Below are 24982 nucleotides of genomic sequence, written 5' to 3'. Positions count from 1 at the left end.
TAATACCATGAAAATATAGCAAGCCCCCTTTTTTTCCTCCCTTTTCCCCTATTTTTCTCTCTTTCCCCAACCCCCCTCCCTTTCCTTTATGAATAAACTTCACTGCCAGTAACCATAAAATTAACTTTTAGAAGATTTTATTTTGCCATTGCCAGGTTTCCAATTTTAGATACTTAAGGTTAATGTTCTACTCTTTTCCACTTTTAATACCCAGAAACATCATCAAATTAGCAGAAATCAAACTCTATGCCTCATTTTAATCCCTATTTTATGGATTTTAGAGAGGAAGAAAGGGGGTGAGGGAGAGAGAAAGACATCAATGTGAGAAAGATATACCAATTGGTTACCCCCAGCATGCACCCTGACTGGGGACTCAACTCGCACCCTAGGCATGAGCCTTGACCAGGACAAAACTCCAACCAACTGAGCCACACAGGCCAGAGCTAATCCCTCTTTGATGTGTTCACCACAAGTTACTTTTAGATTTAAATTGTTAACAATGGAATTCTATTTTAAAGGTATTTAAGGGATTTACTGTTCAGGAATCCAGAAACAATTCCATTTGCAAAAACCAAAGGACATTTTAAAAATAACTTAGGTTTCTTGACAGACAATATATGTTCAGCAAAAAAAATAAGAAAACTAACATATCTGAATGATAGGGTTATAACTGGATTATGAGTGTACATTAAAGTCTTTAAAACTACCTAAATATGTAACACATAGTATATCTCCATTTATATATTCATTTAAAAGAATAGAGTATTGACATGAAAAATGTCCATAATATATTAACAAGTGAAAAAAGAACACAGAACAGTTTGCATAGCATGATCCATTTTTAATTTAAGTTGCAAAAATTAAACAAATACAGAGTGGGAAGAAGAGGGAACCAGTCGCTGTCCTAGGTGCTAGCAACCCAGTGGTGAACAAGACAGGCAAGGTTTTTTCCTGTTTTAAAAGAGCTTACATTGAGCTCTGGTTGTTAATAGGTATCCTGACTTTTTTGGATTTACTTTTAGTCTTAAGCCACAATACATTACAACAATAAAATTTTTCTCAATAGCTTTCCAAATATAAGTCTGAATCTAAGAGGAAAGTAAAGTAACTATTTTCTGGATTTTAGAACAGTAATTATGATACAGAAAATTTAGGAAGTTATACACACACACACAAAACATATTACCTATTAATGAAAGAAAAGAAAAAAGTCTCAAAATCATTTTTGTCTTATTTATACTCAAGATCTTTTTCATTATTCAAATCTAAAGTTCAATTGATAGTATTTCATTAAAATATTAAGTTGTAGAATATTAATGATCCAAACTACTTAAAACAATTTGTTTAAAAACCATTTGCAATAGTACATATAAATGCTGTACACTCCTAGAAAATGTCTTTTTTTTCCTTCTTTATTGATTTTAGAAAGAGAGGAAGGGAAAGTGAGAGAGAGAGAGAAACATCGATGAGAGAGAACGGCTGGCCACCTCTTGCATGCCCCACACTGGGGATTGGGCCCACAACCTAGGCATGTGCCCTGACTGGGAATTGAACCAGCGACCTCTTGATCCATGGGTCGATGCTCAACCAGTGAGCCACACTGGCTGGGCAAAAAATGTCTTGAACTAACATACCAGTAGTAATTTCTGGAGAGAGACATAGGCGGAAAGCGGGCAGATGGGAATCAGAGAAAACTTCACACTTTTTATTGTGTATGTTTCTACACTGTTTGAGTATATGTGGTAAAATAATATCTTTATGATAAAAATGAGAAATGAAATACTTTAAAGTTTCAGTGCCAGAAGAACCAGGCATTTGAGCCCACCAAAATTTTCCTATGTAACACCTTAATGTCATCAATATAGAAAAACATGAATAAAAAAATCATTGGTATGCTGGTATAAAAAGCAGTAAAGAAGAGCTACATAAACTCTGAGTGATTTCCAGGATTTTTGTTAACTGAAAAAAAATCACAAGGTGAAAAACAAAGTATAAGTTTTATCTAAGGCGAGAGAAATATGAATATGTAGGCATATTTTTAAAAATCATCAAAAACTAATAAAATTGGTTATCTATGAGGGAGAGGATTAAAAGCTAGACAATTTTGGTTTTGAAACCATGTAAATATTTTACATAATTATAAAACAAAACTAAATCATCCCTGGCTGGTTTGGATCAGTGGTTAGAATGTTGGCCCGCAGATGAGAGAGTCCGGGTTCGGTTCCTGCTAAGGGCACGTACCTCGGTTGCAGTTTGTCCCCAGTCCCAGATGGGGTCCATTGGGTGGCAACCACTCAATGTGTCTCTCTCACATCGATGTTTCTCTCTCTCTCTCTCTCTCTCTCTCTCTTCCTCCCTCTCTCCCTCCTGCTCTATCTGAAGATAAATGCAGAAATGTCCTCAGGTGAGGATAAAAACAACAACAACAAAACTAAATCAAAATGAAAATAGGTTACTGCCAAAAACTGACAGCAAAATGAACTATATATCAAACGAGCGCCTTAGCCTCAGAGAAATCATTTCAAATGATTTTAAGACAGTAATTTGACTGTGAATCCCTAGAATCTGAAGTAACTGCAAGAATTCTTAATTTGTTTTCAGCAACCATTTTCTATAATTTCAAAATAACAATACTAATATGTATATGAATATATATGTAAATAAAAAAGCAAGACATCCACTACTCTCAAGATTTTCAGCATAAAAGTAAAGAGCTATACATACAAAGCTTAAAAAGTTAAAGGGAAAATCCTAAGCCCCTAATCTTAAAATCAGATTTTGAAATATTGTTATAAACTCATGATGTTGCCTTGGCTGGTTTTGCTCAGCGGTTAGAGCGTCGGCCTGCGGACCAATGAGTAGCAGGTTCAATTCTGGCCAAGGGCTCATACCTCAGTTGTGGTTCATCCCCAGCCCTAGTTGGGGTCATGCAGCCTGTCGATGTGTTCCACTCACATCGATGTTTGTCTTTCTCCCTCTCTTTCTCCCTCACACTCTATTTTAAGATGGGTAGGAAAATATCCTCTATTGAGGATTTAAAAAAATAAACTCATGGTGTTTTTTAAATTTACATATTCATACAATAAATTCAGCAATGTTACAGAATATAAGATCAACACAAAAATCAGCTGTGTATTTTTTTATAAACTACCAATAAGCAATCTGAAAAGATATTAAGAAACAATTCAGTTTACAATAGCATTAGAGTGTTTCAAAACAATAGCATAAAGTATCCATTAGGAATAAATTTCATCAAAGAGATATACTTGAAAAGTACCAAACATTACTGAAAAAAATTAAAGAAGATTTAAAACACAGAAAGACTTAATATTGCTAAGATGTGAATACTACCCAAAGCAATGTACAGAGATTCAACACAATCCCTATCAAAACCCCAAAGTCTTTTTTTGCAGAAATGGAAAACAGGATTCTCAAATTTATATGACATTACACAGGATTCTGAATAATAATACCAACAATAAATATATCATTAAAAAGAACTAAGTTGGTCCCTGGCCGGTTTGGCTCAATGGTTGGAGCTTTGGCCTGCGAACCGGAGAATCCCAGGTTCGGTTCCTGCTAAGGGCACATACCTCGGTTGCAGTTTGGCCCTGGCCCTGGCCCTGGTTGGGGTCGTGTGCGTGGCAACCACTCAATGTGTCTCTCTCACGTCGATGTTTCTCTCTTTTCCCACCTCTCTCCCTCCCACTCTATCTGATGATAAATGCAAAAATGTCCTCAGCTGAGAATAAAAAAAAAAGAACTAAGTTGGACTACTTAAACTTCCCAATTCAAACTTACTACAAAGCCCCAGTAATCAAGACAATCTACTACTGGCATAAAGACAAAAATATAGATCAATGGAACAGAATTGAGTGTCCAGTAATAAGCCCATGCATGTATGGTCAACTGATTATCAACAGAGGTGCCAAAACCATTCAATGGGAAAAGAACAGGCCCTTCCACAAATGGAATTTGGACAACTGGACCCTGACTTATCTCTTACCCCATATAAAATAATTAACTCAAAGTGGATCAGGGACCTAAATATGAGAAATAAGACTATAAAATCCTTTGAAGAAAACATATGGGTAAATCCTCATGACTTTGGATTTTGGAATGCTTTTCAGATATGACACCAAAAACACAAGGAGGAAAAAAGAAGCAGGTACATTCAACTTCATAAAAATTTAAAACTTCTGTGCCTCAAAGAACACTAGCAAAAGAATAAAAAGACAACCCACAGACTGGAAAACGTATTGTCATATCATATATCTGATAAAAGTCTAGCATTCAGAATATAGAAAGCATCTTTACAACTCAACAAAAAAACAACCCAATTTAAAAATGAGCAAAGGACTCGCCCTAGCTGGTTTGGCATTAGCAGTTAGAGCGTCAGACTGCAGACTGAAGAGTCGAGAGTTCGATTCCGGTCAAGAGCACATACCTCGGTTGCAGTTCAATCCCCGGCCCTGGTCTGGGTCGTATGGGTGGCAACCAGTTGATGTGTCTCTCTCACGTCGATGTTTCTCTCTCTTTCCCTCTCTCTCTCTCCCTCCCTCTCTATCTGAAGATAAGCAGAAATTATTCTGGGTGAGGATTAAAAATAATAATAATAAATAAATAAAAATGAGCAAAGGACTTAAAAAGACATTTCTCCAAGCAAGATATACAAAGAGCCAACAAGCCCAGAGAAAGATGCTCAATCAACATCATTAGTCATTAGGGAAATGCAAAACAAAACCACAATACCAGTTCACACCAACTAGGATGTCCATTATCAAAAAAATGGAAAATAACAAGTATTAGAGATGATATGGAAAAACCGGAACCCTTATACACTGAAGGTGGAAGTATAAAATAGTGCAACCACTGGGAAAACTGTTTTTCAGTTCCTAAATAAATTAAACATAGAGTTACCATGACCAGCAATTCTATTCTTAGGTAAATGCCCAAGAAAACTGACAAGTGTTCAAACAAAAACTTGTACATAAATATTCAAAGCAGCACTGTTCAAAACAGTCAAACTCTGGAAACAACCCATCAACTGAATAAACAAAATGTGGACTATTCATTCAATAGAATATTATTCAGCCTTAAAAAGCCATAAATACTGACATGCTACAACATGAATGCACCTTGAAAACATTAAGTGAAAGCAGCCAGACACAAAAGGCCACATTATTACATGATTCTATTTATAAGAACTGTCTAGAACAAGCAGATCCATATAGTCAGAAAGCACATTAGTGCCAGGGTCCGGGGAAAGGAAGAAATGCAGAGTGGCTGCTTAATGAATGCTGTTTCCTTTTAGGGTATGGGAAAGTTCTAGAAATAGTGGTGATAGATAACTGTGAATGAAGTTAATACCACTGAAGTGTATACTTATGGTTCAAATGGTCAATTTTACATTATGTATATTTTAGAACCATAAGAAAAATATTTCTCTCTTGGCTATTTCAAGGTAGAATATTAAAAATTAAGAAGGGAGAAGAGCCCTGGCCTATGTGGCTCAGTTGGTTGGGCGTCAGTCCCGTGCCAGGAAAGGTTGCCGGTTTGATTCCGGTCAGTACGCATGCTCAGGTTGCAGGCTCAATCCCAGTATCAAGCAGGAGGCAACAGGCTGATGTTTACTCTCACATGGATGTTTCTCTCTCCCAATCCTTTCCATCCTTTCTCTAAAAATCAATAAAAAAAATCTTTAAAAAAAAGGCAGGGGTGGGTAGGTAGCCTGAAAATAGTTTTCAGAAGAAAAATAGTCTAAAAGGACTGACAACACAGACATCAGATCTACTTAAAATACACATCTCAACATTAAAAACAAAAATGTTATGGTACTAGGCCAACATCTGCTAATTATAACTAATACTCAGTGAAAAAGTACCAGATCCCTTAATGCCCTATAAAATATATTCAAGATAAATTTCCACTACTTTAAAAAAAAAATTGAGGGCCCTTGCCAGTATGGCTCAGGGATTAGAGTGCCATCCCAATCACCAAATGGTCATGGGTTTGATTCCAGGTCAGGGCACAAATCCAGGTTGTTGGCCAGATCCCTAGTGGGGGTCATGCAGGAGGCAGCCAATCAATGTTCTCTCTCATCGATGTTTCTATGTCTCTCTTCCTCTCCCTTCCTCTCTCTCAAAAATCAATAAAGAAAAAAAGATAAAAGAATACATACAGTTGGCAAATACACATGTGAAAAGATGTTCAACATCACTAATTACAGGAAAATACACATCAAAACCACAATGAGATATCACCTCACACCTGTCAGAATGGCTATTATCAAAAGGACAAGAAATTAATACTGGAGGTGTGGAGAAAAGGGAACCCTCATACATTGTTACTGGGAATGTAAATTGGTGCAGGCGCTATGGAAAACAATACAAAGATTCCTCAAAAAATTATAAATAGAACTAGCATATAATCCAGTAATTCCACTTCTGGGTTTTTTCCCAAAGAAAACAAAATCACTAATTCGAAAAGATGTATATACCCCTATGCTGACTGCAGCATTATTTACAATAGCCAAGATAAAGAGAAAACCTAAGTGTTCGTGAATAGATGAATGGATAAAAAGATCTTGTGGTATATGATACAATGGGATACTCTTCAACCATAAAAAAATAAAATAAAATCTTGCCATTTGTGATAACATGGACGAATCTCGAGGGCACAGTGCTCAGCAGAGTAAGTCAGAGAAAGACAAATACCATATGATTTCACTTATACATGGAATCTGAAGAAAAATCACAAAGGCCCTGGCTGGTTTTGCTCAATGGTTAGGGTGTATGCCCGCAGATCAATGAGTCTTGCGTTCAATTCCAGCCAAGGGTACGTACCTCAGCTGTGGTTCATCCCCAGCCCTGGTCAGAGTCGTGCGGGAGGCAACCAGTGCCCCTCTCAGGTTGATGTTTCTCTCTCTCTCCCCCCTCCCACTCTATCTAAAGATAAATAGAAAAATATCTTCGGGTGAGGATTAAAAAAAAATTACAAAGGACCAAACAAAACTCATAGATACAGAGAACAGATTGGTGGTTTCCAGGGGAAAAAGGGGTAGGCAAACTGGATCAAGGGGTCAAGAAGTATAAACTTCAAGATATAAAATAAGTCATGGGGATGTAATGTACAGCATGACAACTATCATCAATAATACTGTATTGCATTTCTGAAAGTTGCCAAGAGAGTAGATCTTAAAAGTTCTCTTCAATAACAACAAAAAAAAGTAACTTTGTATGGTGACAAATATGTAACTTCACAGCGTAATACAAATTATTATGTTATATATATATATATCCATTTTACATCTATTTTTAAAAAGAGCCTCTGGTGATTTTTCCGCAAATTAAAAAAAAAAAGATTTGGAGGGTTTCCTTATGACTGCCCTACACACACCCATTACACACACACACACACACACACACACACACACACAACAGGACAGAGAGAGGTAACAACCTATACAGATGCCTTTATTATTTTTATTACTACTACTACTAAGCAGCTAGCCCTGGCTGGTTTGGCTCAGTGGTAGAGCGTCGGCCCATGGACCAATGAGTCTCGGATTTGACTCCAGTCAAGGGCAACTGGTCAATGTGTTCCTCTCCCGTCAATGTTTCTCTCTCTCCCCCTTTCTCTCCCTCTTTCTCCCTCCCGCTCTATCTGAAGATAAACAGAAAAATATCTTCTGGTGAGAATTAATAATAATAATAATAATAATAGCAACCAAAGCCCAGACAGTGTGGCTCAGTAGATTCAGTGTCCTCCCATGGACGGAGAGGTCTGGGTTCAATTCCTAGTCAAGGCACCTGTGCCTGGGTTTCGGACTTGATCCCTAGTAGGGAGTGTGCCGGAGGTAGCCAATCAATGTATCTCTTTTACATAGATATTTCTCTCTCCCTTCCTCTAACTCTAAAAAAAAAAAAAAAAAATCAATATAAAGATATTAAAATAATAATAATGATAGCAGCTATAATTATTAGGTGCTAGACACTGTGCCAAGCACCTTACATGCCTACTTACCTCTTTTAAGCTTTACAATCACCCAGAAAAGTTAAGTATTATTATCACCACTTCCAGATAAAGAAACTGAAGCTATAACAAGTTAGTAAAATGTCTAAGCTCACTATACCTAATCAAAAGAGGGGATGGTTCTGGTTCCGGACTTTTGTCAAAAATAGATATAAAGCTATACATACATAAAGATACATAAAATCTCACTCAAAAAACTTTCATTGCCCAACTGGTATGACTCAGTGGATTGAGCATTGTCCCATGGACTGAGAAGTCTTGGTTCGATTTCTGGTCAGGGTACATGCCTGGGTTGTGGGCTCAATCCACAGTAGGGGGCATGCAGGAGGCAGCCAATCGATGTTTCTCTCTCACACAGATGTTTCTATCTCTCTCTCTCCCTTCCTCTCTCTTTAAAAAAAAAAATACACACACACACAGAGTATATTTTTTAATCACTTTCATTTACACAGTATTTTCTGAAACCTTCCTTTGTAGAACATGTTCATCTATGCAAAGCAAAAGGTGAGGAACATGTGTCAACCAGTCAATGTATTATCCTTTCTTTTTTCCCTCAATAGGGCAGCTAGCTTTGTCTCTTTTCCAGTATTACTGCTAAATTACTGTTTCTAACAAGTAAAACCCAAACTGGCAGTTCATTACAATCACACAGTAACATAATAAAGTCAAAAGAGCAAAGATTTAGCCCTGGCCGGTTTGGCTCAGCGGTTAGAGCGTCGGCCTGCGGTCCTGAGAGACCCGGGTTCGGTTCCCGCTAAGGGCATGTACCTCGGTTGCAGTTTGTCCCCGACCCTGGTCGGTTGTGCGGGTGGCAGCCACTCGATGTGTCCCTTTCACGTCGATGTTTCTCTCCCTCTCTCTGTTCCTCTCTCTCCCTCCCACTCTACCTGAACAAAAAATGGAAAAATGTCCTCCGGTGAGGATAAAAAAAAAAAAAAAAAAAAAAAAAAAAAAAAAAAAAAAAAAAAAAAAAAAAAAAAGAGCAAAGATTTAAGAATCAGAGAAGTTAGGGATCCATTCCCAGTTTTGACCTGTTACTAGTTTTGTGTCTTTTACCCTTCAGAAGGGCCGCGGGTTCCTTGTCTGTAAAATGAACGTTATCACTTAGGCCCTGTGGAGTAATGTTCTTTAAATGCTGGCTCCCTTACCAATCCTTCAAGAGATCCTACAAGCAGCATTTCCTAAACTTCACTGACCACAGAACATTTATTACAGCATAACACTGTTTAGGAAACATTGACCAAAGGACTTTCACATAGATTAAAAAAAACAAAAGACATTTTGATTCAGATTGTATGACAGCTCTTTTGTCTCTTCAGTGTTCATTTTTATCCACTATCTAGTTCCTGCCTTCATTCTGTATAATTGAGCTGGCAAGTCAGTGTGCCTGCTAGATGTAAGAATATTCCATTTATTAAATACTGGACATTAAAGTGCAGGCATGCTTTTATAAGTGTGGTCTGAAAAATCCAACTACATAAAAAACAGGCCTTGTTATTTCAAAGTTAACAGAAAACAGTATTTTCCCTGGACAATATTTTAAACCTGCAATATCCAATACAACAACCACTAGGCAGCATGTGACTACTGAGCACTTAAAATGTGGCTACTCCAAATTAGGATGGGCTATAAGCGTAAAATACCAACTTCGTTGTAAAAATTTAGTACCAGGAAAGTAAAATATTTCAGTAAATTTCAACATGATTACATGTTGAAATAATATTTTGAATACATCGGATTAAATAAAATATATTATTAAAATTAAGTCTACTTGTGTCTTTTCCCTTGTTTTAATGTGTCTCCTGGAAAATGTAAAATTGCCTATGTGACTCACGTTTGTGGCTTGCATTATATTTCTATTGAATAGCTTGGGTTTAAACAATTGCTTAATATTAAGCAATTAATATTAACATTGTTCAGATTTCTGTACCTGCTTCACATTATTGCTTCATTTGGCATGGTAATCACTTGATCATAGTGATACAAATTAACATCTCAAAACATCTATGCCTCAACGTCTAGATGCTGAAAAGGTGAGACATCCACCATAACAGTTTGTCAGCTTCTTAACTATCCTTTGGAGCAAATGTAGGAAAAACAAGCAACTAACAACTTTTGCAGATATATTTACCAAGCAGTTAATACTCTGGGCACTCACTGCTGGATGATGCCATGAGATTATGTTAGATAAGAACTACTCAGTGATACAAAAACATGGGATCTAGGAAATAGGAGAGTGGGAACTAAAGAGCAATGAAAGAAATCAGAAGATGACAGATGTATAGCGAAACCTGGAGAACAAGAGGCCAGATCTCAGCACTAGCACAAGGACTCTAGGAAAAATGATGCTCCAAGAAAAAAACAGAGGGTGGAGGAGAATCTAGAGAAAGCCTGACACAATTTGAGGAAAAAAACACACAAAATTATGATTATTGCAAACAGCACAAGAAAAGATATATGGCAACAATAAAGTATTTTTTAAAAATTAAAAGCAAAGAAAATGTGATTGTCACTTTGAAAACAGTTTGATAGTGCCTTAAAATATTAAACAGAATTACCATTCAATCTAGCAATTCCACGACTAGCTCTGAAAATGTGTCCACACAAAAATTTGTTCACAAATGTTCATTATTCATAATAGCTAAAAGGAGATAGCAATCCAAATGCCCATCAACTGATGAATGGATAAATGATGGCATTTCTATACAATGAAATATTATTCAGCAATAAAAAGGAATAAAGTTTGTACTAATAAATGCTATACCATGAATGAACCTAGGACACATTAGGCTAAGTAAAAGAAGCCAGTCACAAAAGGTCACGTATTATGCTTACATTTATATAGAATGTCAAAAATAGGAAAATCCATAGAGACAGAGTAATTAATGGTTGCCTAGAGCTGGGAAGAATGGGTATGTGGGAAATGACTGCTAATGGGTACCGGTTTCTTTTAGGGGTAATAAAAAATGTTCTAAAATTAAATTCTTATAATGGTTGCATGACCCTGTGAATATACTAAAAACCACTGAACTCCACAACTTTTGTGGATGAATTTAACGTTTGTGGATATCTCAATAAGGCTGTTTTTAAAAAGAAATGTGATTGTTGTACACTGCTTGCTTCTGCTAAGAATACTGCTTATTATATACTCAGTATTAATCATTTAAATTATAATTTGCATAAATAAAATAATGATGTAACTAAAAATAATGGTATAATTATATCAGCATGATAGCAAAAGGGAAATAAGAATGACAATAAATAGTATCTACCATAATGAGAAGACAGTAAATATCAAAAAATAATTGTAAGAAATAGACAAAAAGTATACTAATAAAAATAGGACAAAAATGACTAATGGAAATAGCCTCTTAGAAATAGAAATGGGGGACAGAAGACTAGCTTCTATAATAAGACCTTTTGTACTATTTGATTTCTTTAAAATAATATGAATGTATTACTTTATAAAAAAAATTTTTTTTTAATGACAAAGCTGTGCTTGGTTTATGAGCAGAATAAAACCGCGCGCTCTTAAAGAGGTAAAAGGCACAGGCTTCATTGACATTGATGCACTCTGCGCCTCTGATCTCTCAAGAGAACAGGTTTTTTCATCAAAGATATTAGAAGAAAAAATAGATTATCCTTTGTCTTTTTCTGTACCAAAAAATAAGCAACTATTTCCAGCAGAAACACAGATAATATCTATCTGTCACTAAAGATCATTTTTCAAATACACAGTGAGAAGTATTTTAAATGTACTACTAAGTGTTAATTGGCTATGACTATTAGCATTTTACCTCTTATTGCCATTAGAAGCATCCTCTCAATTTTGCTCTTACTCTCCATCTAATGCACACTCAGAAAAATAAGGATTTAATAACCTAAAACATTTAGATTTAGTGATGAAAAACACTAATTTTCTAGAGTAATTGATTTAAATTTTGTTTTAATTCTAACACTTTATTTTAAAGCCAGTGTCAATTTAGGTATGTATGCACAAAATATAATTCCATATTAGAAGTAACCTGTAAACATTCAGACTGTCTATGGACAGATACTTAAACTGGAATGCTGGCTGTCTCCAGGAAAGGGAACTAGAAGTTACAGAGCAGAAACAGGAAGAAGATGTCACTGAACACCTTTTAAATTTTAAATCCTGTAAATTCTATTTCTTAAAGCAAAATATGTAAATAAGCATGTAACTGTTTATACAGCATTCAATTAATAATACTGTGGTTATTACTACATATTATGTAAATATGATATACATATATACATACAATTATATATTAATATTGAAACCCTACCAACTCAAAGCGTTACATTTCCTTTCAGAGTTGAAATAATGTATAGAGTGTCAAAACTCTGAAATTCGAATAGAACAGCAAATGAGGTGTAATACTGTCAGTCTGATGACAAACATAGCTTTAGTACTTCCCAATATTCAGGTACTGCCTCTACAAACTCAAAAGTAGTAATTTGAGCCCTGGCCGGTTTGGCTCAGCGGTTAGAGCATCGACCTGCGGTACAGAGAGACCTGGGTTCGGTTCCCGCTAAGGGCGCATACCTCGGTTGCAGTTTGTCCCCGGCCCTGGTTGGTCGTGCGGGTGGCAGCCACTCGATGTGTCCCTTTCACATCGATGTTTCCCTCTCTCTCTCTTCCTCTCTCTCCCTCCCGCTCTATCTGAACAAAAAATAGAAAAATGTCCTCGGGTGAGGATGAAAAAAAAAAAAAAAAGATTAAAAAAGTAGTAATTTGACTCTGCTCAGTAACTTCAACAAAGTCATGAAGAAAGTGGTTAACCAATTTAAATAAATTAACTGATCTCAAAGAATCACATTTAAAAAAACAAAACAAAAAGGTTAGCCTTCTTTAGAAAGAAATAAACCAATTAAGCCCCCAGGAACTTCTTAGACCTCCAAAAGAGAAATAAGTACTTTGCCATGACTGTCCATCTTCATATCAACAATTAAGATACCCACCTTTTCGCCCTGGCCAGTGTGACTCAGTTGGTTGGAGCGTCATCCCGTACACCAAAAGGTGGTGGCGGTTCGAATCCCAGTCAGGACATATACCCAGGTTTCGGGTTTGATCCCGTCGGGGTGCGTACAGGAGGCGATGGATTGATGTTTCTCTCTCTCTCCCTCTTCCTCTCCCTCACCTCTAAAAATTAATTAAAAAGAAAAAAGATACCCACCTTTTCAATTCTCATCATATATGCCATACGTGTATTCGGTAAAGTTACTCTCTAATAGACAATCATAATTCATAAGAAAACTTAAGTAATTCCATGTAGTGCCTTCAAGCATTCCACAAACAGAAGATATGTGCAGGTCAAAATCCAAAGAGCAGCTCTATATATGCCGCAGAAGAAAAAAATAAGACCGTAAACCTTAAATCAGATAAAATGCTGTCTGTGTCTGAGTAATAAATGTAGATGGACAATTGGAAACAATATTGTGAGCTAGCACACTGAAGACTTTAGTACCCTTATCCATATCACTAAAATTCAACTAGAGTTGGTCAACCAGACAGATATGAGATAACCAAGTTCTCTTCCTCATCACTTCAGTGACCAACAAATTTAGAGGATGTTTGATGTAATGAGAAGTTATTACAGAACTCCAGCTACCCAGAAAAAACTTTTCTGACTCTTATCCTTTTAAAAGACAGTGAAGTTTGTATAAATTAACCTTCTCTAGGTCAACATTTTGAAGAATTATCATAGTGACTTCCCCTGGAGCTGTGTGAGCTTACACTGAGTAAGTAATTCCAATATGCTTGTTTTCTTGAATTGTCTGTCTATTCTTTTTATTTAGCAGGTGTGATACTTAATATCAGTATCCATTCATTTCCTTCTAATTTAAAGTTTTAGAAAACCAGACAACTGAATATATTAGAACTGTGTTAAACAATAATAAAGAAGTATAAGTAAAAGCCTAAAAAGCAACCTATAAGCAAATTGTATGTACCATTTATTTGGGAATTTCAGCTGCTCAGGAACCTTTCTGGTTTATTTCCTGATTCCCAAAAGATGATATTCCAAATAACCCAATTCCAATTCCACATTGATATATAGCTATTATTCTTTTAAAAAAATATTAATAATAATAAAGCTCACAGTTCCAGACTTAACAAATGTCCAAAAGATACTTGACTAATTCACTGGTTGTGTATATATAAGCAAAAGAAAGAAAGAAAGAAAGAAAGAAAGAAAGAAAGAAAGAAAGAAAGAAAGAAAGAAAGAAAGAAAGAAAGAAAGAAAGAAAGAAAAACTTTCATGAAGTTTGCTGTCAAATATTAAAAGGAGGAATAGAAAGAACCTTAGAACACTATACAACCTATAAGAGGAGATAAAGAGAAATAATAATCCTTAGGAATGGCTAATTTAGAGAATCACATTCTAGTATTACCTGGAAATATAAATACATAAATATACCAAATTTACTTATGATCAGTACTTTTCAGTAAAAATCAGTGTTCTGAAAGAACATTAAACAAAAAATAGCATATCCTACTTATTTTCCTTTTTGTGCTGCCATAAGCCCTAATATTTTCATTTTCAATGTTCTTCTTAAGAAGTTTTCCCTGAAATCTTAAAATAATTGAGGATTTTTTCCAATATAACTATAAGTATTTACTGTATCTACTAACAGACATGCCTGAAACTAATCTCAAAAGCAGTAGTAATAATGAAACTCGTTGCTAAATTATCAGTGAAAGACTATCCTAAAAGCAAAAGGCATTTTAGCTTATCTCTGGAACTGAAGTGTTAAGGTAACAGTGATCCATTCTCTATAGCATGCAAATATAAAGCAAAGGCTCTAGAATCAGAATGCCTGGGTAAATTCTAACAGAACAACTTCCTGGCCAGGTAATCATGGACAAGCTGCTTCACCTCTCTGAATCTCATTTACCTCATCTATAAAATGAAGATAATAGCATTAGCTACTTTGTAGAACTGTTGTAATGATTAAAAGGAGATACTGCCAAGTGAAGAATTGGCTGAGTACTTAGTACATAGTAAACATTCAATTGGCATATTGCATGTCAATCACATTATTATTAATGTACTTTAATTAATACTTTCTATTAAAGTAATTTATTTATTTTTAGCTTCCTAAGCAAAGGATTTCAACATGATACAATTAATGGTAATGACAAAAATGCAGTAATGATGTTACTGTTTTGTACCAATGTCACTATTACTTTTGCCTGCCTACCACCTCTCTGGCTTTGGGGCATGCCTAGCCAATTCTAAATCTGTAAATTTATCTAAATTATACCATCATCTAAAAAACAAGTTACTAGAAAAATAGTTACTCCTTTGTCAGAAATGTTCACTTTTTTTTTTTTTTTAATCCTCACCCGAGGACATTTTTCCATTTTTTGTACAGATAGAGTGGGAGGGAGAGAGAGAGAGAGGGAAACATCGATGTGAAAGGGACACATCGAGTGGCTGCCACCGCAAGACCAACCAGGGCCGGGGACAAACTGCAACCGAGGTACATGCCCTTAGCGGGAACCAAACCCGGGTCTCTCCGGACCGCAGGCGGACGCTCTAACCGCTGAGCCAAACCGGCCAGGGCAGAAATGTTCACATTTTAATCTTTAAATTGATCTGAAAGGACAATCAAGAAATTAACAATTCTAGACTATTTTAACAAGGGAACATGTTAAGGATTCATATCTGTGCCACTGTTTCTCACGGCACCCTGAAGACAAAAGAAAGGCTGGGCTCTGGCTGGTGTGGCTCCGTGGTTAGAGCATTGTCCCATGCACTAAAGAGTCGTAGGTTCAGTTCTGGTCAGGGCACATATCATGTTTGCAGTTGGATCCTTGGTCGGAACATGTGCATGAGGCAAACTGATCAATGTTTCTCTCTTAACAGTGTTTCTCTTTCTCTCCCTCTCCTTCCTTTCTCTCTAGAATCAATGAAAAACATATCCTTGGGTGAGGATTTAAAAAAAAAAGAAAAGAAAAGCTGGTTTGGCAGAATTAGTTTTTTAAAAAATTCATTTTGGCCATCAGATGTGGCTCAGTGGTTGAGCGTCAACCCATGCACCAAGAGGTTGCCAGTTAAGATTCTAGGTCATGGCCAGGGTTGGGGCCTGATCCCTAGTGGGTAGCAGGCAGGAGGCAACCAATCGATGTTCTCTCTCATTGATGTCTCTATCTCTCTTTCCCTCTCTCTAAAATCAATAAAGAAAAAAAATTCATTTTGCCTCAACTTGATAAAACCAAAATACTAAGAAAACTGTAAGATGACTGTATTATATACAAATAGAATGTAAGATTCAACCATTTACAAATTTTTAACTTGCATATCCTTTGAAAGTAAACCTTTCTCCCCAAAACATAATCAAAGTGGGAAGGCGAACTGTAAACTATACTCCAAATCAACAAAGTTGTATCTTTAGATCTTGTACCAGACCAAGTACATTACAGACTAAAGTATATATTGACACAATTTACTGAATAGCCATTATTTGCTAAGTATTAATTCATTTTTAAAAACAAGAATAAAAACAATAATAAATGAAATAGAACAAACGTTGTTTTATTATATAAACTTAATGGTAGAAAACTTTTGGGAAAACAAATTGTTCTTTAACTTTACTGTCAGTTTTTCCTTGCTGTTCTACTCACATAGGTCTTTACATAAATATACATTTCTACATTACATTCAACCAATTTCAAAGATATTTATATAATTAAGGAAGATTTGTACGACCCAAGATAGGAACAAAGAATGCAACCACTACTTTTCAAAACCAATGAATCATGAAAATACACACTTGAAATCATAAAAAGTTATCTTTTCATACACCCCCTCAAAAAGAAAAAAATGCTAGAAGATGATGCTAAACCTGCCAACAAATTCATTTACTCATGGTAATTATGTTCTTAGTAGTACAATATCCGGGAAATCAGGTTGGTCCTGTTAGTACTAGCATCTACTTCTGTCACACCCACATGCTCTGCCCCTCCATTCTCCATGGTAGGGTGGAGCATAAGAGATACTACAATCTCACAGCCTGCCCATCCCCACCCCTGTCTCACAATCCCATGAGTCTCATTAAAAAATAAATACACTAGCACTGTAGTAAATTCTTATTAAAAAGTGTACAACTGTGATACCAGTGACAGCACAGGCATGTTTCACAGCCTTCTCTATACATTAAGCACACACAAAAATAGAACTCCACCAGTCTCCGAATCTGCTGACACTTCCAAAAACTCTGCAAACTTCTCCAAAACAGTATTTCACACCTGCAACTCAAATCCAAAACAAGAGGCAGACAGCACAGGATGCAAGTACTAATTTTCAGTTGAACCATGCCAGTGAAATGAGATGTCACCTCATTCTCTAAAGGCAATTCCCAATCAGGCATAAACTGATTTGCAAATCTCCGGGTTCCCTTGAAGTTTTTTTCCCAGTACCTGTGCCTCATTTCACAATTAGCCTTCTACAGTTGCATGCAACATGAGAATATGCAATTCTCATTTGAAGGTCTGAGTGTTTTAAGAACTCTGGAAAGGTCTGATTGGGAAAGAAATGAAAATAAGGTTCTGGTTTTTAGTCTCAAACACGAGCTCTCTTCCATATCAACATGGATAATCTAGAAATTGGCTAAATTCTAATAACCTAATTTTTGGATGTCACTGAGAGATTATACTCCCTTGGAAATAGAAGAACTCTAAATTGCTATCTACCCTTTGGTTTTAATCACCATACAACTAAGTACACAACACACAAATATTATTATTCATTCTTCTGTTACTAAAAACAGTTTTGATCTAAAAAAATTTTATATGAGGAAATAAGTAATACTTATTTTCCTCTTTCTAAATCTTATATTTAAGCCTAGGCAATTAGCTAAATTTTCACCAATAGTACACCAAAGAGTTTAATTACTAATATTTTAACCAAAATCACCATAGACAGTCCCTTATTCTATTTTGAGTACAGTTATCAAGTGGTTCTACAGAAGGAACTGTATAGCTATGAACATTTAATAACATTTGAATCTGGATAAAAAAAAAAAAAAGAAATGTTGGTTTCACTATAGTCAATAAAAAGACGTATTTTCAATATGATTTAAACTTGCAGTTAATGCTTAACAAAAAAGTAAAAAACTACTTGTTATAAAACCAACTTTTAATTTCTGCTGGGTCCTTCACAAACCAAGTGAAGACTGCTATTATTATTATCGCTATTTTTTTTTCTTTACTGATTTTATAGGAAGAGGGAGAGGGAGAGATAGTAACATTGATGAGACAACATAGATTGGCTGCCTCATGCATGCCTCCACTGGGGATTTGGCCCACAAACTGAACCTGTGCCCTGATAGGGATTCGAACCAGTGACCTCTTGGTGCATAGGTCGATACTCAACCACTGAGCCACACCGGCCAGGCTATACCACTATTTTAAATGTGAGGTTTACCTAAGAATAATCATATTTATAAAAAAAAGTTTTAAGTTGTACTAAAGATTAAAGGCTATCTAAAATATTTTAAATTTTCACATCACAGTTTAGTTCAAAAATATTTTCATTGTTTTCAAATAAGTAACCATGGAACTATTATAACTGGGTTTTAAGTGTGAAGCTCTTGAATCTTCATAAAATTTTTTTTCTTTCCTTAGAACTTTAATGGAAAGCATTTAAATAAAAATCCTTAGTTTACTATTTTCAAAAATAAACCTGACATTTTTAGGTGTAGAAAATTAGAAATGGTGCAATTAATAGGCTGTAAGTTAAATATCAATATCGTTGCCAGTATCTAATTGTTGTCTGCTAAATTTCAAGGGAACCTACTGTATATTAAATTTTAAAAAGTGAATTCATCTACCCTTTCATCTCAGAACTTTCTCAACTTTCCCATTACAATCAACAATTTAACTCGCAGTCAAGTCTTCCAGACTAATAACATCAGAATTTATTTTTAACTCCTGACTCCTTCCAAATAGTCCCTTTCAATCCAATACAAAGTCCTGCCAGTTCTTAATTCCTACTGTTCTCTCAAATGTGTTTTGTTCATCCCATTTTCACATTTTACTTTATATTCCCTCATGATTCACAACACACCTTCCTGTCTCCCTAAAAGGGCTCTAATGGCTCTCTAATCCATCAACTCAGCTGCCCAAATCATCTTCAGATATCTTGATTCAGCCATCTACAGTAAATTCCAATCTTTCTTGAATCTCAACCAAATTCATACAGGCCGCCCCTCTCTACCCCCATCAGCTGATGTTAACATTTTTCAAATTCCACCTCTCTTTTCCTCTTTAGGCTCCTTTAATTCAGATTTACCAACTTGCTTGGTAAATACAAAAACCATTCACACAAAAATCACCATCTCTGTGCCTCTGTCCATTCTTTCCATCTAGAATCTCATGCTTCTCTATCAATTGAAGTTATTGCCTCCTTTAACACCTTTCTTAAAACATACCTCTTCAGGTAGTCTTCCCATCTGCCTCATTCCTTTATTCTTTGTCCCTCTGAACAAAGCATTCTATTTGTATTTATAATCTTACAGTCACCTTGGTATTGTCTTTATATTCTGTCCCATAACCTGTCTCTACTAAATAATAAGCTTTTGAGGACAGAGGCTACAATTTATGTATCTCTCTTAGAACACTAGCACTCTAACAAATAATTAATGATTCCTCTTTCTTCTAAAATGTTCTTAAAATCAAGGTTGTCAAAAACAATTAACATTGAACTCCAGTTCCTTAAATGTTACCTTGATCTCTATGGTAATATAAATTAAACATTTTAACCCACACACTTTACAAGAGTTACCCCATCAGTCAATATCCACACTATCAAGAATTAAGGAGTCATTTTCAAAGAAAATCCTGGAGGGAAAATGAGAAGTCCAAAAATTTAACATTATAAACTATTCTATTTTGCTTTCTGAAATAGAGCTAATAAATTAATTACCTAAATTGATTTTGAGTGGTTTTTAAACTATATTACCAAGATGAAAAAACAAACACTTCAGTACCACAAGAGGCTCTAAAGTAGCTATTATAAGATTTGCTTCATCATAGCTGAAAATTACCCCAGAATTTTAAAATATTCCTGTCAAATGACCCCATGAAGTACTTAGAAAGCTTGACCCTTCCCTGAAAGATGCAGCATCAGCTTCCCTCTTCACATACCCTGCATTCTGTACTAGCTAGTCACCAAAAAAAAAAAAAAAAAAAAAATTTACTTTAAAAAATAATCTCTCCTTCAGTTATTACCTTAGACTACCCTATTCAGGCAAGTTCCAAAAGCCAGCATGAATTGAAATCCTAAATTCAACTAAAATCATTTTATGTTGCTTAAGGATATAATCAATTTCACATAACAGCATATACTTTAAAAAAACAAAACAAAACAAAAAACTCAGTTCTTCAGTTCTCTCCTTCTTCTAGGCAACAAATTAGTTTGCTCTTTGACCTCGTAATGCCCCTTTCTCGTGTAATAACTCTAATTTTTGCCAAATTCTGAAAGTATGTTTAAATAAGCTGTCATTAAATAGCACATAAACAGGTCCACAAATAGAGATACATCAGAACACGAGATACTTGGTATACCAAACACCTCAAGAACACACAGACTTTCATCACAAATCTGGAACAAGAGTTCCTTCTAGCAACACTGAACACAGCTCAAATATCCCTATTTTATGCAGGACCACAACCTTCTGCAAAACCTATGATGGAAAGGTCTAAATCTATATTCTCACAACTAATCCATAGTTTTATCTAAATGTGACAGGAAACCAATGCAAGAGTATTTTTAATAATCCTAAGAAGGGGACCCCTGACCTCTGGATCATTTAACAAGTACAGTATGTAATGGCACCCAAAATTGAAATTAAATGACAAGTGGGTAACAATTAACATTCAACTTAGTATCTGGCAAAATGACAATACAAACCTCAATCAGAAATTGGACCTACTCCCAAATTACCTTTTGATTAAACATAAATTATATAGTGGTAGATAGCTAATGTCAAAACGGGAGAATTTAGAGATAACATATTAAACCACTTATCCAATTTAAAACAATGCATGTTGAGATACTACGGCTACTGGGTATCAGCGGCTCCCACCAGCCCCTTGTAAAGGAAGGAATCAATACTCGTCTCCCAACGTGAACGCTGGTTACTGAGCAAGTTCATCTCAGGATTAGGAACAAATACTTTGTATAGTCACACAAGCAAGGAAGAAATGTTAGCAGACTGTAACACTCAGTCTCTCTAGTAAGTATACAAAACTATGATAACCCCTGAGACCTGAGCTAACTAAAACACCCCTCATTCCAAAAGACATACACTGAGCAACATGCTCAATGGTTTATGAATCAAGACTTGCCCTCTTTATCCAAGAGGATGAGCAAGTAAACACTTCCATCACTATATTTTGACGTGGAAATCTTCAAGCACTTAATAAAGCTGACTACCAACAGCAAGGAAAGTATAAGAAAAGAAGTTTCAAATCAAATCATTCAAACAAAAATCATATTCTCCCAATTCAAGGTTAATGAGACCGGGGGAGGAGAAAAAGAGGGAGCTGCCTGCCTCATCCTTGACTGAAGGCAGGATTTTGCCTTTTTCCATTACCTCTGAGTGTTTTATCAGATCTAAGATTTTAAGACCGTGGTATTTCAAGGTTTCTTATTTTAAGGATGAAGTGGAGAAGGGTGTAAAATAAAATCAATACTCACTGCTAACTTTCATGCTGCCAAAAGCTGAAGGCTGCTGCACTGGCTTGCAGCTCTCCGCAAAGGAGGTGGTTCTGGGCCGCCCTGACATGATCACTCTCTTCCTGAATCACCTTCTCTTCCTTCCTTCCTCCTTTTCTTCCTTTTGTTTTAAGTTGGGATGTTAGGTTAATGACAAATGCAGCATTAAGTTCTCCCACAAGAAAAAGAAAAAGACTTCGTCCTCTTGGCTTTTCACTCCTTTTGTATAGCTATAAAAAAACGAGTGATGTATTTCTCCTTCAAGACAGATCAGTATGGGTATTTAACATAGATTATTTGGGGCTGGGGGGAAAAATACAATTCATTCCCCTCCCTTTCCTTGGAGGGGAAAAAAAGGAAAAGGGGAAATCCTAAAAAAAATATATATATATCACGTGAAACGAGGGCAAATACTTGATTGAAAATAAGTACTTTAAATGTTATATTTTCCTCGGGGATTTTTTTTCCGAGTCAATGAAGAAGGGAAGCGGCGGAAGGATCACGAGTCTCACGCTTGAAAAGAAGGGGGATGGGAAGGAGGGAGGGAAAGGGAGGGGGTGGCTCGGAGATGCGACGGGAAACGCTGCGGCTCCGGCAGCGGCGGGATCCGGCGGGCTGACGGCGGGGGCCCGGCGAACTGGAGGGCGGCGGAGTGGCGAGTCAGTCAGAGGCAGGCGGTGTCGGCGGCTCCTCTCCTCATTGCGCCAGGAGCAGCTGCAGGCGGCGGCTGGATCCAGCGGCCATGGCGGCGGCGGTGGCGGAGGCAGCTCCCTTCAGACCCCAGGCAGCGGCTCCTCGACTGCTCCCCATACGCCGGGGACATGGGAACCCAGCAACCGCTTCCGTCCCTCGGGGCCCCCTCCCCGGTCCACGGCACCAGCGCGGCCGCCCTCCGCCCCTCGTCTCTGCTCTGTGCCTGCTCAGGAAGTGTCCGCGCTTTGCCCCCAGCCCGGAGCCCTGTCAGCGGCTGTAGGGCCGGCTCCTCCTTGCTTCCTTCCTTCCTTCCTTTGTCACTCGGCCCGGGCGGCGGCAGCGGCGGCGGCAGCGGCGGCGGCAGCAGCAGCACAAGCCCGCAATCGCCCGGGTCAGGGGCTGCTCTGTGTGAGGAGCGCCGTCTGCGCAGCCGCCTCGCTCTTCCCCACTACCCCTCCCCCCTCCTACTCGTCCTCCGCCTCCTTCCTCCCCCACCCAGTCTTACACCGCCCAGCGCCCCGCCGCCCGCGTAACAGGCGTCTGGGAATCGCCGGCCGAACCCCGCGCCCGCCCACTTCGGTTGGGATCCGAAGCCCGAGCAAAGCCAATCACCGGCGTCGTTTGTTAGCTGCTTCTCCCGGAAAAAGCCGATCGACCTAAGGAACCAATTAGAATGTGCCGCTGGAAATCCACGCCCAAAGAGCGAAAAATACCGAAGATACCCGAACGAGAAGAAGGTGCGTTCGCCTTGTTCTGAGGAGAAATTCGATAATGGCAACAGTGGCCAATCAGAGTCCCCCGGCCCTCAAGAAAAACGCTTGAAGAGTTAAGGACAGTGAAACCCGGGCTCGCTGGTGAAACCGAACGGCTGGGCTCCGTGGCCGCTTTGTTATTGGCCGAAAACTCCGCTGGGAGTGTACTTCCCACGGTGATTGGTGAACCGAAGGGGGCTTCCGAGGACGGTCTGACCAGTCAGAACGTCTCCTCCCTCTCCAAGGTGGGGAAAAGAAGAAAGCAAAGGGAGGGCATCTATAAAGTGCCTTCTCATTGGCCTGAAGCTTTGGTGCTAGAGTTGGGGCAAAAGAGAAAGGGAGGGAGGCCGAAACCCCTAGTGGAAGCCAATCGGCACTCACTGCTGTCCAATCGCAAGACCTAGCTGCAGTGTGATTGGCCTTCGGCCTCCAGCGGCGGTCCCAGGAGCCCTGAGAAGCTCTACTGGGGTCGTGGCGGACAGTGTGACGGGCTCGTCTGCGGCAGCTCCCATACCATATGGAAACCGCAAACGGAGCGCGGGCTTTCCACACAGTCGGTCCGAAACTGCTGCGGTCGGTGGTGCCGGGCCCGGAGCGCTCAGGCGAGCAGAGGATTTAGGGGCTCTTTCCATCCACTGGAGGCTCCTGGCGGGGCGCGGCTAATTCAGCGCGCCCAAGACTCTCCTCAGCCCGGGATAGCGCGTCCGAGTGCCAGCGCCATCCTGGAAAGTACCAGACGGATGCAAGGCACCTCCCGGGCCGAGCGCGAGTTCTCTGACGCTAAACTGGGAACAAAGCTTTCAGAGAGGCAGCAGCGCCCCTGGGCGGCCGCGCCCCGCCCAACCGTGGGGGCCATTGATTAGACAGGCCGACAGCGCCGGGCGCGCGCAGCCAGGCCGGCCTTCTGGGAACGCCCATGAGAAATGAGCTCATGCTGGATGCGCGCGCTCCTCGGGCTCGACTTCCCAGCACAAAACGGGCCCCAAAATTAGGTGGGGGGATAAACCAGGTCAGATATCCTGAAGCCTCCGAGGAAATAGGGAGTCATAATATCCCTTAGTAGCTTTTGGTCCTTTGGAACTAGGGTGATCTATAAAAGTATTCTTTAAGTAGATTTCACATACAGGTTGGTGCTCATCGTTCTACAGAAAACAAACTCCTTTGGTTTGCCTCGGAACAGTGAGGTATGGTTACATCAGGATAGCAGAAAAAGTAGAATGAACTGTTGTCCTGCTTGTAATCCTATGGTGCCTGTAGTTCCACCTGCACAGTCATCTCTGTCGGGATACTATCTCTAGAAAGCACGTGTGAAAATGCGTATAGCTGGTCAGATCACCTAGCTATTGGTTGGAAAAACTGATGAGGGACAGAATAAAGTCAGCTTTGGTGGGAGGCAGGAAGGGTCTAGCTAGGGTTTGCAGACAAAGGTCTACAAGGACGAGAAAGTAAAACAAATGAGTGAAACTGGTCTGGTGGAAGACAATGGGGAATAATAAAGAATGTGGCAAATTGGAGTGTCTGTCCACGCTGTAACTGAAGGGAGCAGCTGTTCAGCTCTAGCAGAATGTTACCCTCAGGAATGTGGGTCTAGTGTTCTGAGATACTCTATGTGTTTTTCTTTTTTTCTCCCAAGAGAGACCCTAAAGCTGGATTTTTGTGTGAAATCTCTCGATTTTTAAATGTTGACCACCAATATTTGAAACCCTGAAGACCAAACTGAAAACATCCTGGGGTATGGGTGGTCAACATACAGTCAAT

General features: G+C 38.2%; 1 protein-coding gene across 2 annotated transcripts in view; it reads right to left on the bottom strand.

Annotated features, from left to right (window-relative positions):
• Window positions 1–22882, bottom strand: part of GSK3B (glycogen synthase kinase 3 beta) — a 179611-nt gene extending 156729 nt beyond the window's left edge. For both annotated transcript variants that reach the window (XM_036243905.1, XM_036243903.1), the window contains exon 1: window positions 21762–22882. In XM_036243905.1, coding sequence (XP_036099798.1) covers window positions 21762–21849 — 88 coding nt within the window. In that variant the 5' untranslated portion in view covers window positions 21850–22882. The remainder of the gene's footprint in view (window positions 1–21761) is intronic.
• Between the last annotated feature and the right edge of the window lie 2100 nt (window positions 22883–24982).

The sequence above is a fragment of the Molossus molossus genome, unplaced genomic scaffold, assembly GCF_014108415.1.
Source record: "Molossus molossus isolate mMolMol1 unplaced genomic scaffold, mMolMol1.p scaffold_m16_p_5, whole genome shotgun sequence".
Classification (NCBI taxonomy): Eukaryota; Metazoa; Chordata; class Mammalia; order Chiroptera; family Molossidae; genus Molossus; species Molossus molossus.
The sequence above is the reverse complement of the archived record's forward strand: the minus strand, read 5'-3'. Positions and strand labels throughout refer to the sequence as shown.